Below are 14,834 nucleotides of genomic sequence, written 5' to 3' on the forward strand. Positions count from 1 at the left end.
ATTCCTGTTCCGACTCCGACTCTGCTAGGTTTCCTGTTTCTACTCCGACTCTGCTAAGATTCCTGTTTCGATTTCGATTCTGCTAGGATTCCAGTTTCGACTCCGACTCTGCTAGGATTCCTGTTTTGACTCCGCCTCAGCTAGGATTCCTGTTTCTACTCCGACTCAGCTAGGTTTCCTGTTTCTACTCCGACTCTGCTAAGATTCCTGTTTCGATTTCGATTCTGCTAGGATTCCAGTTTCGACTGTGACTCTGCTAGGATTCCTGTTTTGACTCCGACTCTGCTAGGATTCCTGTTTCGATTTCGACTCTGCTAGGATTCCAGTTTCGACTCTGACTCTGTAAGAATTCTCGTTTCGACTCCGAATCTGCTCCCATTCCAGTTTCGACTCCGACTCTGTTCCAATTCCAGTTTCGGTTCCCGCTCTACTAGGATTTCAGTTTCGATTCCGACTCAGCTAGGATTCGTGTTTCGACTCTCTCTCTGCTAGAATTCCAGTTTCGATTCCACCTCTGTTCCGATTTCATTTTGGCTCCCACTCTCCTAGGATTCCAGTTTCGACTCCGACTCTGTAAGAATTCTCGTTTCGACTCCGACTCTGCTCCCATTCCAGTTTCGACTCCGACTCCGACTCTGATCCCATTTCTGTTTCGACTTCGACTCTGCTAGGATTCCAGTTTCGATTCTGACTTTGCTCCGATTCCAGTTTCGGCTCCCACTCTGCTCCGATTCCAGTTTCGACTCCCACTCTGCTAGGACATCAGTTTCGATTCCGACTCTGTTCCGATTCCAGTTTTGGCTCTCACTTAGCTAAGATTCCAGGTTCGATTCCGACCCTATTTTGATTCCAACTCCGACTCTACTCCGATTCCAGTTTCGATTCCGACTCTACTACGATTCCAGTTCCAACTCTGACTCTACCGAGATTCCAGTTTCAACTCAAACTCTACTAAGATTCCAGTTTCGATTCCGACTGTACTACGATTCCAACTCCGATTCCGACTCTTTTTCGATTCCAGTTTCGATTCCAACTCTGCTCCGAATCCAGTTTCGATTCTGATTCTTGTTCCAATTCTGATTAGGGTCTACAGCTCCGACTCCACTTCTGACGTGACTACTACGATTCCAATTCCATTTTTGACTCCGATTCTGATTCCTGCTTTGATTTCGATTCCAATTTCGACTCAATTCTGACTTAGATTCCGGCTTCGATTCAGGTTCTAGTTTCGACTCTGACTCCGTATCCCATTTTCATTCCAGTTTCGACTTAGACTCGGACCCCAGCTCCGATTTCTATTCCAGTTTCCACTCCGACTTTGGCTCCAGCGCTGTGTTCAACTCCGATTTCGTCTTTCATTCTCCTCCGATTCCAGTTTCTACTCTGACTCTGACATTGCTCCGATTCCTATTCCAGTTTCGTCTCCAACTTCCTTTCCGATTCCAATTTCGACTCAAGTTCGATTCTAATTCTGACTGATCATATTATCATTGTTATCTAATGATGTGAGAAGAAAAATTTTCCGCGGAAAGATTTCTGAAGTGGAAACAAATTTTCCGCCTCGCCAAATTGTTTTTTTCTTCGTAATTGTTGACTGGAAAACAATATGTTGTGTGGTTCGTGATTCCCCGTCTTCGTTACAACTGAAGGCTTCCCGCTTAATATTTGACGACGCATCCACAGCTCTTTCAGTCACTCAACCACGTACGAAGTTCTGCTTTGTAATGAATGTAGTATATGTCAGTTTAAGAAATAGTTAATTTCCAGATAAAATTTATTTTTAAATCTTGATCCGTTTTGAATTACGGGTATAGAGTTTTCGTGTCATTGTGTAATATTAAAAATATGTTTTGTGTAAATATCTGAGAGGCAATTAGGAGAAGAGAGAAGTCATAATCACGATTATAATACTTGGCAAAATCATAAGCTAAAAAGTTTCGTAATGAAACGAAAGTGTTCAGGGAAATGTGTAATTAAATCATTACATTTATTCAGTAATGTATAAAGAGTGTTTAATACGAGAAAATTCCAGGGAAAGTTTATAATTACATCAGTACAAATAAAACTAAAAAAAAATAAAATAAAAATGAGCTAGAATAAATTGTTTAACAAGGGAACATTTTTCAGAAAAGTTTATAATTACATCAGTGCAATTAAAGAGTTGATAGCAAAAACCGGACAAGTCCAATGTAGTAGAGCGTCTCGTTTAGGCACAGTGAAAACATAAACAAAGTGCAGGTAACGTGTGCGGGAAGGTCGATCCGTGCGATAAATACGAGGGATGCATAAGGTTTTAGTTGCAACATTTATAACGGAGCTTTAATTGAAATTATATTTTCCAAAAAACACGCGAAACAAAAAACACAAATGTCATAACGTTATCATATACACATTTTAACACACAAGCAATTGCGACGTTGAAATAATTCAATATAACAAATAAAATTTTGTTACTTATATGATATTGCTTTTTAGGCGTAATAGATCAACTATTGACCAGATATTTTGTATTCGACAGATAATGGAGAAAAAATGGGAGTATAAGGGTACAGTGCATCAGTTATTCATAGATTTCAGAAAGGCATATGACTCAGTTAAGAGAGAAGTTTTATATGATATTCTTATTGAATTTGGTATTTCCAAGAAACTAGTTCGATTAATTAAAATGTGTCTCAGTGAAACGTACAGCAGAGTTCGTATAGGTCAGTCTCTGTCAGATGCGTTTCCAATTCACTGTGGGCTAAAGCAAGGAGATGCACTATCACCTTTACTTTTTAACTTCGCTCTAGAGTATGCCCTTAGGAAAGTCCAGGATAACAGAGAGGGTTTGGAATTGAACGGGTTACATCAGCTGCTTGTCTATGCGGATGACGTGAATATGTTACGAGAAAATCCACAAATGATTAGGGAAAACACGGGAATTTTACTGGAAGCAAGTAAAGAGATAGGTTTGGAAGTGAATCCCGAAAAGACATAGTATGTGATTATGTCTCGTGACCAGAATATTGTACGAAATGGAAATATAAAAATTGGAAATTTATCTTTTGAAGAGGTGGAGAAGTTCAAATATCTGGGAGCAATAGTAACAAATATAAAGGATACTCGGGAGGAAATTAAACACAAAATAAATATGGGAAATGCCTGTCATTATTCGGTTGAGTAGCTTTTATCATCCAGTCTGCTGTGGAAAAATCTGAAAGTTAGAATTTATAAAACAGTTATATTACCGGTTGTTCTGTATGGTTGTGAAACTTGGACTCTCACTTTGAGAGAGGAACAGAGATTAAGGGTGTTTGAGAATATGGTGCTTAGGAAAATATTTGGGGCTAAGAGGGATGAAGTTACAGGAGAATGGAGAAAGTTACACAACACAGAACTGCACGCATTGTATTCTTCACCTGACATAATTAGGAACATTAAATCCAGACGTTTGAGATGGGCAGGGCATGTAGCACGTATGGGCGAATCCAGAAATGCATATAGGGTGCTAGTTGGGAGGCCGGAGGGAAAAAGGCCTTTTGGGAAGGCCGAGACGTAGATGGGAGGATAATATTAAAATGGATTTGAGGGAGGTGGGATATGATGATAGAGACTGGATTAATCTTGCTCAGGATAGGGACCAATGGCGGGCTTATGTGAGGGCGGCAGTGAACCTCCGGGTTCCTTAAAAACCAGTAAGTAAGTAAGTATATGATATTGCTTTCAAGAGAATTTTTTATGGTGATGAATTTCATTCTCTGTATGACTAACATAGTAGGCTACCACCGTCTTCTGTGACCGAATTAACAAAACTACAGTATATTGGTCCGAAGTGACAACACTATTTCCTAAACATAATTGTCACTTCGCAATAGGCCAATGTAATAATTACGGAGATATTATCTATATTATATATATATATATATATATATATATATATATAATTTGAACTGATAATGGAAATTACGGGAAAACGGCTGAACGGATTTTAATAAATGGCCTCTCATTTTGAAGCTTTGAACCTAAAGTTTTTCGGAAAAGTAGTAGTTTTCAGTGAAATGTCAATTTTCCTACATAATTTTCCTACTTTCCAAAATCCATCTGTTGTCAGTTTTGAGAACTAATTTTATTCAATCACGGCCGACTTGATTGAATTTCAGAACAAAACACATCCTAAAATAAACAATAGGCTATTACACGAAGGCCATGATCTGCATATTGCCGACATATTTAGAGCTCAATTCAATTTGTTACTAAAAACTGATTCTGCAGTGTATAATTTTCTGAGTACAGCTGTGTATTGGATATTCAAATCTACGAAACTTGAGGTGGTTTGATGACATTATTACCATTAGAAATTAAATATTATTATAGTTAATATCATGATGCATCTATTTTTTCATTAATTGTACATAATATTGATGCTATATTGATGACATGAAAGTGAAACGTTTTGAGGTTATGTAAGTAAATGTAGAGAATATCTTAATTAAGATCTTCATTTCTGTAATTTACTGAGTGGCTGCTATATATAACTACAAAACTTAAGTAAGATAATAATATTGTTATTAAAAATCAAATATTTTATACTTATTAACCCAGTGGGGTTGGGTCTTTTTCATATACTTAATGGCGGTGTAGTGTAGATATTGATATGTGTCACTGTCTTCAGTATTGGCTCGAGAGAGCGCAAAAATTACAGTTCCTAAGGAAAGATCAAAAGGTATTACTTACTGATAAAATAAGAGGCCTAGAAAATTTTGTAGTCTCCAGATCATTTCAGCAACATCTCTTAGTAGGATAAAATGATTTTACGCTCTACATTTCAATTTCTACATGCAGCAACTATACGAAAATGCTATTGTTCGAAAGCTTAGCAAACCTGACATTTTTTTAACTTTTGCCTACAATCCACAATGACCTGAAATAGCTACTGCTATCGTCCTGATATTGATACTTGCGTTTTCGCGTTGAAACTCAAAAACTGAAGTTGGATAGGTTCAAGAATAAGTATTTGGCCTAAAAAAATCCATTCAGAGGGAGTATGTTTCATTATTATGGAAGCAAATAACTATCAAAAAGACAAGTATTCTTCATTGAAAATAAATCTGAAAAAATTTTGTTTGAACGTCTAACGAACTTACTTTGCAGCAGTATTTTCTGCACAAGCCACTAGTATTAGTATAAAACTTAGCAAACTCAGTAAGCTAAACTAATTACTTAATAAGGGGAAAATATTGATCATACTGCTAGCTACGAGATGCCCACAAGCCGCCGCTGGGTTGCAGACGATTGCTGGGCTGGTACCTTAATTAGGCAATGCCTACTTCCTACTCACTCTTCGTGAATGCGCCATTAGACCCCCCCCCCCCGGTGTTGGTCGTTACTTGTGTGCGAATGGCGCCAAGTGGCCAGAATGTCAATACGGTTCACCTTTGCTTTATACAAATAATGTGATGAGGCAGCCAATTGCAAAAACAGGCGAGATGCGAAAAAATGCAAATCGAGAACTGCGCCGCGCAGCTGCGAAGCGACGCCCCTTGCGTTGGCAGAGAATCCTCTCCACGGCGTGGGCGTCAAGACACGACTCCTCACGGATCCGCTTTCAGGAATGTCAACTGTTGTGTGAGAGTAAACCAAGAAGGGTTTCAGAATTCCGCGAGGGAATGCGTGTTCCGGTCTGTCCCTCAAATGGCTTCAAATTCGGGGAACTTTGGTTCGATCCCCTTCAGGGAGGTAGATATTTACTCCCCTTCTGCTGGGGTATCCCTTTGGGGATACAGAGCATTCGCCACAAATTTATCGCCGTTAGGATGTTTCGTAAGACGTTACAATTTCGTTATCGGGAGATTTGTAACACATTATAATTTTATACAACAATACGTTTCCGCAGTTATGGTTTCACATTCCATTCAAATAAAATTGGTATAAACGTTTTCAAAGTTTCAGTTTCACATTCTATTCAAACACAATTTGTGCTAAATTTTTTTGTAATATTTCGTGATGGATAGTCAATTAAGGTTAACTTCGAGTAAACGTGGTGGTGACAAGCTTATATACAACGGTTTTATGTATACGAAACATCGAGTAATTCAAAAGAAAGGTCGTAGTAGTAGTAGTAGTAGTAGTAGTAGTAGTAGTAGTAGTAGTAGCAGCAGTAGTAGTAGTAGTAGTAGCAGCAGTAGCAGTAGTAGTAGTAGTAGTAGTAGTAGCAGCAGCAGCAGTTGTTTTATTTTGCCTGGCAGAGTTAAGGCCATAAGGCCTTCTCTTCCACTCAACCAGGTTTCAATAATACACATGAAATACAAAGTTAAGTGATAGATTACAAAACAATACAAAAGAAGATACCTTAGAAATTACATAAAATATAGCCTAGTAGAAAATTATAAATAGTCGAGATCAGTTACATAATATAAGGAGAAAATAAAACGAAGTAGAAAATTACATATAGACCCTAATCAAAATCAGTTGGAAAGCAAAATCGTACTATATAGCATACGTATACAAATGATTAAGTAATATATCAAGATCATAAAAACGGGGAAAAAAAGAAGAGAGAGGAGAAATAAATAACAACTTGGTCATTAAGACTACTTAGTAACTTCCACAAGAGTCTAGTTCTGTTCAATAAAAAAATTTCTAAGTAGAGTGTACTTAAAAGATTTTAGACTCCGACTGCTCCTAATTTCCTGTGACAAGGAATTCCAGGAACGAGCTGTATGTATTGTGAAGGAAGCAGAGTAGAGATAGGTTTGATGATATGGAATTGATAGAACAAGGTTATGCTGTGAACGTGTATCACGGTTGTGATGGGATGCTAAAAGTGTGAAGCGAGGAACTAGGTAAATAGGTATGGAATTATTTAGAATCTGTTACAGCAAACAGAGTGAATGGATTGAACGTCTCTCTCGTAAACGAAGCCAAGATAATTGAAAGAAATACTCGGAGACATGATCATAGCGACGGCTGTTAAAAATGAAACGAACACAAGCATTATGAACACGCTGAAGCCTCAATGACAATTCAACACTAAGATCACTATACAAAACGTCGCTATAGTCAAAGTAAGGCGTCAGCATGGCGTTGTGATCTACGCGGAGAGTGTACATCAATGCCGGTATCATCACTTGACAGGGCAAGAATAGTCTCAGAACCAACTGACCATTCCCATGCCCCTGCCTGGGGACGATTCAAGCTACAGAATGTATGAATTCGTTGGAAGCAACGGCTAGCACATCGGCAGAGACTCCAACCCACATAATCCAAAACTACATTTCTAGGGTATCCAGTGAGGCGGCCTTGAAACTTTTTAAAGAAAACTTCAAGAAGTTAGGCGAGAACATCTACCGCCTGAACCTAGGAATTTTTTACTTTTATATATTGAAAACATAATAAAATTAATACAATCTTTAAGATCACAATATTCATTTATTCATATTGGCAACAAGTAATACTTTGACCAAGTTGTCCTTGTAACGAACATGTCACATGTTACGAAAAATACTTATGACCAACTTATCATTGTCACGAACAATTATTGTGACCAACTCATCATTGTGACGAACAGGTATTGTGACCAAATTTTCACTGTGACGAACTGCCAATGACTAAACTAGCCGGTGACCAACTTATCATTGTCACGAACAGTTATTGTGACCAACTCATCATTGTGACAAACAGGTATTGTGACCAAATTTTCACTGTGACGAACTGCCAATGACTAAACTAGCCGGTGACGAAACATTTGTAACGAAACGCCCTAGACCCATCCCTTTGTCTTGTAGCCTGTTAGCTTTTACTCCTGTGCAGTAGTGTAGGGCAGTGGTATTCAATCTATGGTCTCGTCAAGGTTAAGACGTGAAGTCAAGGCTTCCATATGGCATTTGTTTTTGGCGATCTGGAACCATGTTGAATGACATTTTTTATGGCTCAGAAGCGTATTGTCAGGTGCATAGCGGGTGTTGATAGTAGAACCTCCTGTAAGGAATATTTTTTGCATTATAATATTCTTACTGTTTATGGTATATAATTGATTTATTATTCAATTAATTTATTCAAATCTTTCTGACTTTCAGCAAAATAGTGACTTTCATACTTACGATACTCGCAATAAAAATAGTTTAAGTATTCCATCTTACAAATATTAGCAGAACTTGTATGGTTTTTGGTGTTAAAATTTACAATGGCTTACCTGAGGCTATTAAATATACAAATAATACTCTTAAATTCAGGAAGTATATAAAAAATAAATTGATACATTTGTGTCCCTTCAGTCTAGAAATACACGGCTGGGCCTTTCAACTCTTGTCTAATGTATTTTATATTTGACTTTATTGTGATTTTTATGTATTTAAATATATTTTATTGACAAAGTCTATGCATATTTATGCTTCTGACAATAAAGTTTATCTTATCTTGTCTCGTTATTTAGTTATTTGTTTGTTTAGTTAGTTGTGTATTAGTTAGATATTTATTTAGTTATTTAGTTAATTAATTATTTATTTAATTAGTTCGTTAACAGGTACTTATTTATTTAATTAATTACTGTATTCATTTATATATATATTTATGTATTTATTCATTTACTGGTTTGTTTATTTAGTTAGTTAATTAGTTAGTTATTTAGTTATTTATTTGTTTCTTTGTTTATTCCTTTATTTATTTATTTGTTCAGTTCGTTATTTAGTTAGTTGGTTATATAGTTAGTTAATTAGATAGTTGGTTATTTAGTTATTAATTTATTTAGTTATTTATTGATTGATTGATTTATTTATTTATTTATTATTTATTTATTTACTTATTCATTTATTTACTTATTTATTATTCATGTATTTGTAATTTATTTATTTATTTATTTATTTATTTATTTATTTATTTACTTATTTATTTATTTATTTATTTATTTATTTATTTATATGTTCAGTTAGTTGGTTACTTAGTTGCTTATATAGTTAGTTGATTATTTAGTTATTTATTTGGTGATTAATTTATTTTGTTATTTTCTTTCCAAATGTCACAAAATCGTTTTGTTTACTTATTATTCTTTCTGAATTGATTAGTAGGCCGATCTATCGAACCCTTATTTAGGACGGCTTTTGTTTCTACAAAAATTATATTTCCATTCATTCATTTATATTCAAACCTGAACACCTAAAATTAAAAACCTTGTTGTTCATTTCTATGTAATGTTTTAATGACAAGAATGGCTTAATACTGGAATGAAATTTGCAAATAAAATGAAATTGAAGAGAAAAGCTATCAAGGGCTTTTCGTTCATGCACCTGTAGTAGATAGAAACCGTTTCAGCGTGTGATAACTGATTAATCGGCCTGTGAGCGAATAGCTTGCAGCTCCCACTCTGCAATGTTCTGTTCCAACGGCAGAATTGATCAGCTGGCGATCAGCTGGTGTCCGCTTATAAATAGCCAGGGAGTGTTGACCTGCGAGGTCTGAAATAATCACACCTGAGTCACCTATTAACCTCAAACTTGCCAGAACAACTTGCACCGCCCTTCTCGACTGGACGCACGAGTGGCAGAGCGGCCAGGCTTTCGCTTCGTCTGTCTCCATTTAAATATCCCTGAATTTTCCTCCAATTCAACTTCTTTTTTAAAATTTTGTAAATATATTGTTGGTATAACTTTGTTTGCATGAGTCGAAGTTTTATTTCATTTGTTGGATTTTACTTTATTTCTTGTTTAGTGTAGAAGAAGTAGACCTATTGTATCATTGCGGATTGATTATTTTAAGACATAACAAATGTAACAGATAAAATCTTAAAGTACTTAATATAAAGTAAAATAGAAACATACAAACATAATTATTGTAAAGTAAAATAGATATAAACGTAATTATTATAAAGTAAAATAGAAACATATAAACGTAATTATTATAAAGTAAAATAGAAACATATGAACGTAATTATTATAAAGTAAAATAGAAATATATAAACGTAATTATTATAAAGTGAAATAGAAATATATAAACGTAATTATTATAAAGTAAAATAGAAATATATAAACGTAATTATTATAAAGTGAAACAAAAACAAATGAACGCAGTTATTATTATAAAGTAAAATAGAAACATATAAACGTAAATATTTTAAAGTAAAATAGAAACATATAAACGTAATTATTATAAAGTAAAATAGAAATATATAAACGTAATTATTATAAAGTGAAATAAAACAAATGAACGCAGTTATTATTATAAAGTAAAATAGAAACATATAAACGTAATTATTTTAAAGTAAAATAGAAACATATAAACGTAATTATTATAAAGTAAAATAGAACATATAAACGTAATTATTATAAAGTAACATAGAAATATATAAACGTAATTATTATAAAGTAAAATAGAAACGTATAAAGGTAATTATTATAAAGTAAAATAGAACATATAAACGTAATTATTTTAAAGTAAAATAGAAACATATGAACGTAATTATTATAAAGTAAAATAGAAACATATAAACATAATTATTTTAAAGTAAAATAGAAACATATAAACGTAATTATTATAAAGTAAAATAGAAACATATAAACGCAATTGTTTTAAAGTAAAATAGAAATATATAAACGTAATTATTATGAAGTAAAATAGAAACATATAAACGTAATTATTATAAATTTAAGTAGATACATGTAAACGTAATTGTTATAAAGTAAAATAGAAAAATATACGTAACTATTATAAAATAAAATAGAATATAAAACGCAATGATTACAACTAAAATAGAAACATAAACGTAATTATTATAAAGTAAAATAGAAACATATATACGTAATTATTATTAAGAAAAATAGAAATATATGAACGTAATTATTATAAAGTAAAATAGAAACATATAAACGTAATTATTATAAATTGAAATAGGTACACGTAAACGTATTTGTTATAAAGTAAAATAGAAACATATACGTAATCATTATAAAATAAAATAGAAATATATAAACGCAATGATTACAAACTAAAATAGAAACACATAAACGTAATTATTATAAAGTAAAATAGAAACATAAAATATGCGTAATTATTATAAACTAAAATAGAGACAAATAAACGTTATTATTATAAAGTAAAATAGAAACATTTAAACTTAATTATAGCTATAAATTGTTACGATTAATCAAACGAAATTAAGTTATTAAACTCCACTTAGACCCGCCGGGATTCGAACCCGGGTTACCAGCGACATGATAATTGTTTTCTGATAACTTCCTATTCTTTCTCCTCTGCTAAAGTGTTTATGCTCTTTCGGTAGCTTGTTATCTATTGTTACTAGTAACATGTTATTATTTCTTGTCTGTGACGTGAAACCTATTCATGGTTGCTGACGTGTTGCCCACTGTCGCCTAGCAACGTTTTATCTATTGTCGTCTTGTGGCATATAGCTTACAGTTTACATGATAATTTGTCGCTTATTGTTGGCATAATGGCGTCTTGTTTACCGTTTGATTGGCAGCTTGTTGTGTACTGTTGTCTGATAGAATGTTGTCCACTGCTTGCCAAGCAGCGTATTGTCTTGTAGCATACTGCCTACTTTTGGTAACATGTTGTCTGTTTGCCTGGTAGAATGTTGTCTACTGTTTGCGTGGTATCATGCTGTCTACTGTCTTTCCTGGTAGCATATTGCCCATTGTTTTCTTGGTATCATGTTGCCTACTGTGTGCCTGGTAGTAAGTTGTGTAATATTTGTCTGTTAGTGGGTACCTATTGTTTGCCTGGTAGTGTATTGTCTTCTGTTTTCCTGGTAGCATGTCGCTTGTATGTTTGATAGCGTGTTCTTTTTAGTTGGTTATTTAACGACGCTGTATCAACTACGAGGTTATTTATCATCGATGAGATTGGTTACAGCGAGATGGTATTTGGCGAGATGAGGCCGAGGATTCGCCATAGATTACCTGGCATTTACCTTACGGTTGGGGAAAACCTCGGAAAAACCCAACCAGGTAATCAGCCCATGCGGGGATCGAATCGGCGCCCGAGCGCAACTTCAGACCGGCAGGCAAGCGCCTTAACCGACTGAGCCACGCCGGTGATAGCGTGCTATCTACTGTTTGTGTAGTAAATGTTGCCTCACTATTTGCCTACTCTTTGTCTGGTAGCATGTCGTTTGTTTGTCTAGTACCATGTTGCTAACTATTTGTTTAGTAGCATGTTGTCTAGGCCTACTGTTTGCCTGATACCGTGTTGCCTGCTTTGGCCTGGTAACGTATTACCTACTGTAGCCTACTATTTCCTGTATCTGGTAATACAGGGACATCATTTTATTTTTACTAATATTTTTAATATTAACTTGCTTATACTTTTGGATCAACGCCGTTTGCTACCTCCTTCCACGACTGGAGTTTGATGATACTGGCGTAATATACAAACAAATCACTTTACTAGGTATAGGAGGGAAGAAAAGTAGTTCATCCATTTATGTAAACTAGGAAATATTGCGTTTTTTAGTTTGATCATTTCCATTAGGTTTTTGTTTAATCAAAATACAGTACAGTATTAACAATAAGTGTTTTTACTCACGAACTGAGCAATCCATTCGGACGTATTCATTATGCAGTGTATATTATACTGTCTACAGCACATTAGCGTACAATATAGAGAACGAAGTTAAATTGAAAAATAATCATAATATGGATATTTAAACACATTTTTTTTAAAATGGTGGCCGTTCATTTCGATACAGGCTTCAGTTATTTTCTGCATATTATCGCACTATAGTAGTCTATTGTATGTAATTCTAATTACTAGTTTTGTCCTTCGTACTAGTAACTCATGTTGAAATAATTCTGTACCTACTCTATAAAAGAGTACCTTACGTACTATAAATTCAATCTTCACTTCTGCCCGATCCGAAAAGATAAAATTACTCAGACATACTATCTACTGTCCGTCCAAGTGGTTATGTCGTAGGGTCGTAGAAAGGGAGGAAATCACGTGACATTTAATTACTTAACGAGGCCCTTTTATTTAAGTTATTTTAAGCAGTTGTATAATATTACGTAGACGTCCAATTCCTAACAGAAATTCATGTTTTCAGAAAAGAGCTAAGACAGCCCAGCCACTAGCTGGCGAATGAAAGCTGGTGGGGGAAACCGGGATACGATGTAGGCAAATGGACGACAATACTTGTGTGAAAATGATTCAATATTGAAAGCTCTTTCGTCACTGGAAAACGCGAACATATTTTTGGAACGTACTGTTTACTATGACTGTAAGGCTACTATGACTATATATGCTGTCTTGGATCTGTGTCGAGGACGGTTGAACTTCATTAGTGGAAGGGGTGGGAGTGAAGTACATTCAAAAACTCAGGTACAATAAAAATTGAAGTAAAAATAAAATGATGTCCCTGTATTACTTGTTGCGTGCCTGGTAGCAAGTTGCCTAATATTCACGTGGCGGCGATCTGTTGTCTATTTTCTGGCAAAGTGTGTCATTTGCTGAATACTTGTTAGCTCTAAATCTGTGCTCTGCTTTTTTTTTTTTTTCTTTTCTTTTCTACAGTCTGTTCCCGATTGATCAATTTACACTTTCTAGCTCCTTTGATTGGTCACTTGTTGCTGACTGAATCACTTCTCTCAACCCTTTGACTATCTCGTCGAACGTTTTATTTAGTTCAGCAAGTTACTTGTTAAATTCTGAACTCATTGTTGGCTTTGCAGGTCTAATCGTGCATGTCTTGTCCTTTGTAGGATGGTGCGGATAATTGCGGACGAGTTCCTGACGGAAGAGCGGGACCGGAAGTACTACGCGGATCACTACACATGCTGCCCGCCACCTCTGTTCATCGTATTCATCACACTCATAGAGGTAAGTGCAGTCTCCATGTCTTTTCCATGAATAAATGAATCAATAAATCAATGGGGGGGGAAATGATAGGAGAAACGTTTAAAAGATACGTGGAAATACGCCCTTGCAGGGATATTGGGGCTTAAAAAAGTGTTTATGTTAAAGCTACCAGACGTCTACGTTTCCCAGAGAATTTTGCTTTTTGTCCCCAAAGAAAATTCGTCTCCGGAATGTGCCCGAATTTAATACAGTAGAATACCTCGTACCCGGCAGCTATGGGAGAAAGCCAGTTAGTTGGAACATATTTTTATTGGTTATTTAAAGACATAATATTGATACTTTCGTGTAGAGGTGCTACTATTTTGCAACTGCTGGTTCTTTGTTTCTCTTGTGTGCAGATCGATAATACTGCTATCTAGCAGTTAGTTTTAGGCACATCATTATGAAATGTACGTCCCAGTTATTTAAAGACATAATATTGTTACTTTCGTGTAGAGGTGCTACTATTTTTCAACTGCTGGTTCTTTGTTTCGCTTGTGTGCAGATCGATAATATTGCTATCTAGCAGTTATTTTTAGATACATCATTATGAAATGTACGTCCCAGTTATTTAAAGACATAATATTGATACTTTCGTGGAGAGGTGCTACTATTTTACAACTGCTACTTCTTTGTTTCGCTTGTGTGCAGATCGATAATACCGCTATCTAGCAGTTAGTTTTAGATACATCACTATGAAAAGTACGTCCCAGTTATTTAAAGACATAATATTTATACTTTCGTGTAGAGGTGCTACTATTTTACAACTGCTGGTTCTTTGTTTCGCTTGTGTGCAGATCGATAATACTGCTATCTAGAAGTTAGTTTTAGATACATCATTATGAAATGTACGTTCCAGTTATTTAAAGACATAATATTTATACTTTCGAGTAGAGGTGCTACCATTTTGCAACTGCTGGTTCTTTGTTTTAGTTGTGTGCAGATCGATAATACTGCTATCTAGCAGTTAGTTTTAGGCACATCATTACGAAATGTAGGCTACGTCGCAATTT

At 34.9% G+C, this 14,834-nt stretch overlaps 1 protein-coding gene across 2 annotated transcripts in view; it reads left to right on the forward strand.

Moving 5' to 3' along the window:
- LOC138706597 (protein rhomboid-like) overlaps window positions 1-14,834 on the forward strand; it is a 411,976-nt gene that overhangs the window by 319,386 nt on the left and 77,756 nt on the right. For both annotated transcript variants that reach the window (XM_069836095.1, XM_069836094.1), the window contains one exon: window positions 13,686-13,803. In XM_069836095.1, coding sequence (XP_069692196.1) covers window positions 13,686-13,803 — 118 coding nt within the window. The remainder of the gene's footprint in view (window positions 1-13,685; window positions 13,804-14,834) is intronic.

The sequence above is a fragment of the Periplaneta americana genome, chromosome 9 (genome assembly GCF_040183065.1).
Source record: "Periplaneta americana isolate PAMFEO1 chromosome 9, P.americana_PAMFEO1_priV1, whole genome shotgun sequence".
NCBI classification, from domain to species: domain Eukaryota; kingdom Metazoa; phylum Arthropoda; class Insecta; order Blattodea; family Blattidae; genus Periplaneta; species Periplaneta americana.